We start from the raw sequence: 2405 nt of genomic DNA on the forward strand, positions 1-2405 counted from the left end.
TTATGCCGTAACACACATAAAAAAAAATAAAAAAAAAAAAAATATACCGACGAATTGAATACCTCCTTCTTTTGGGAAGTCGGTCAAAAATGTTGTTACCACTTCTACAGTTTTCGCGGTTTAATTTACAGATTGACAACAACCCTTGACAACGTAATCAAATGTCAAAACAACCATGGCTGTAAAAGTTCATGTTTAAAATATTTCTGTCTTCCTGTTGTAAATCAAAATACAACTATAAAACAATAAGCCTTGACACTGCGAAATATATAAACAATAAATTGACCTTTGTAATCCACATGAATTAATGACGATACATGTTTGTTTTCCTACAATGCATTGGCATAGAACATAAATGAAAGATTTTATAATAAATAAAGACATATATACACGTGAGCATGCCAATATTAATAGAAGTTGCCTGCCATAGACCTAGCGTTAGATTATTGGCTGGTCCATACTAGTACATATTTCATACTTTACTAACTTTAGCCAGCGCTTCCATCTGCATCACATTAAAAAAAAGTTTAGTAAGCCTATATGTTCTTCCAGACTGTCTACATCTGTGCCTCGTCGAGATCCCTTAACAGTTTTTATTAGAGTTTGTAACTCTAATAAACATCTATCTAAACTTTCGCATTTACAATATTAATCATACTACTACTAATATTATAAATGCGAAGTATAGATGGATGGATGTTTGTTAGAGTTTGTAGCCTAAACGGCTGAACGGATTTCGATGAAATTTGGTACAGATGTAGGGGACAGTTTGGAAGCACACAGACGCTACTTACTTTTGTTTTTATTAATTCCACGCGGACGGAGTCGAGGGCGAAAGCTAGTAAGATAATATTAACTATCTATTTGCAACCATAACAAATGGTAAACAAAAAAACCTTGACCAAAACTTCATTACATTAAGTATACCCACGCCTTGTTCACCCACACCTAACAATTAAAAACATATGATCCAAAGCCGCCATTTTAGAATATTTTCGCCATTCATTGGTAATCCAGTAGTGCTTCTAAACCTAGTGTTTATGCATGCATGCATATGTGACTTGTAATTAAGGATGTTATCTTAAGATGTTAATTAATAGATGTAACGAGTAATAAATGGATGCGTTAAATGACATTGTAATGTTGATCGTAATCAAATAGACAGCTGACTTCACGCAAGATGCGCGTAAACATCGCTCTGTGAGTCAAATATACTTAATATTTATAAAATAGGAAGACATTTAGTGTAGGTTTCTATTACTAAAACTTTATTTTAATAAACTGTAATATTTGTATTAAAATATTAGTTTTCGTCCGCGTGGAATTAAAAAAAAACAAAAGTGAGTAGCCTATGTGTTCTTCCAGACTATCCTCTACATCTATACCAAATTTCATCGAAATCCGTTCAGACGTTAAGGCTACAAACTCTAACAAACATCCATCCGTCCATCTAAACGTTAGTATAATATTAGTATTATAGTATGAAGTATGATATATCTCGGCTCTTTCAAATTGACGTTATCAGATTGTAATGGAAAAGTCTGATTTTTTTATTTAAAATTTAAAGTTAAATGTTTCTTTTCTTATGTTAAAGTACTCAGTTGTAAAAACATAAATAAAACGAAATTTTAATTATTTATTATAACTTAATTTTAATTTCTGTTTAAAATATTCCAATACTCGGTTTCTATTTTTAGTTACAACCTAATAGTTTACCAGAAACTAGTACCTATTCTCGTTCAGTATCTTACTAATATTATAAATGCGAAAGTTTTGTTAGAGTTTGTAGCCTAAACGGCTGAACAGGTTTCGATTAAATTTGACACACACGTAGAGGATAGTCTGGAAGAATACATAGGTTACTCACTTTTGTTTTTTTTTAAATTCCACGTGGACGGAGTCGCGGGCGAAAGATGGTTGTAATTTTAAAATTTTAACATTAGATTGACATTGTATTTGAACAATAACATCTGCAATGTACTATATCAAAAATATAATTACCATAATATTATGCAAAACGTATTCAGAAAGACACCTTTGAAAATCAAAAATAAAAAAACAAATATGGCGGTAAATGTTTCTGTTGAGTGGATGTGAATTAAAAAAAAAATATAAGAATTAATTTTATCCAGCTAAAGTTATTTTAGTAAATAATTACAGTGTCAGTTACGATAAAATCATATTTATACAAAACGTAATGTAAAAAGTAAATCCAGTAAACAATTTATTCTACAGACTAAACTGTCCCATTTTTGACCGACTTCCCAAAAGAAGGAGGTACTCAATTCGTCTGTATGTTTTTTTTTTTATGTGTGTTACGGCATAACTCCGCTGCTAGTGGACCGATTTTGATAATTCATTTTTTATCCGAAAGGTAATGCTTGCAGGTGGGTCCCATTTTTTTG

General features: G+C 31.1%; 1 protein-coding gene across 1 annotated transcript in view; it reads left to right on the top strand.

Annotated features, from left to right (window-relative positions):
• Positions 1 to 853: 853 nt before the first annotated feature.
• The window catches only part of LOC106100055, a 6030-nt gene continuing 4478 nt past the window's right edge, over positions 854 to 2405 (top strand). Inside the window, exon 1 of the mRNA XM_013278792.1 lies at positions 854 to 1200. Within this exon, the coding sequence (XP_013134246.1) occupies positions 1181 to 1200 (20 nt within the window). The 5' untranslated portion in view covers positions 854 to 1180. The remainder of the gene's footprint in view (positions 1201 to 2405) is intronic.

This window comes from Papilio polytes, unplaced genomic scaffold, assembly GCF_000836215.1.
Source record: "Papilio polytes unplaced genomic scaffold, Ppol_1.0 DF824080.1, whole genome shotgun sequence".
In the NCBI taxonomy this organism is placed as follows: domain Eukaryota; kingdom Metazoa; phylum Arthropoda; class Insecta; order Lepidoptera; family Papilionidae; genus Papilio; species Papilio polytes.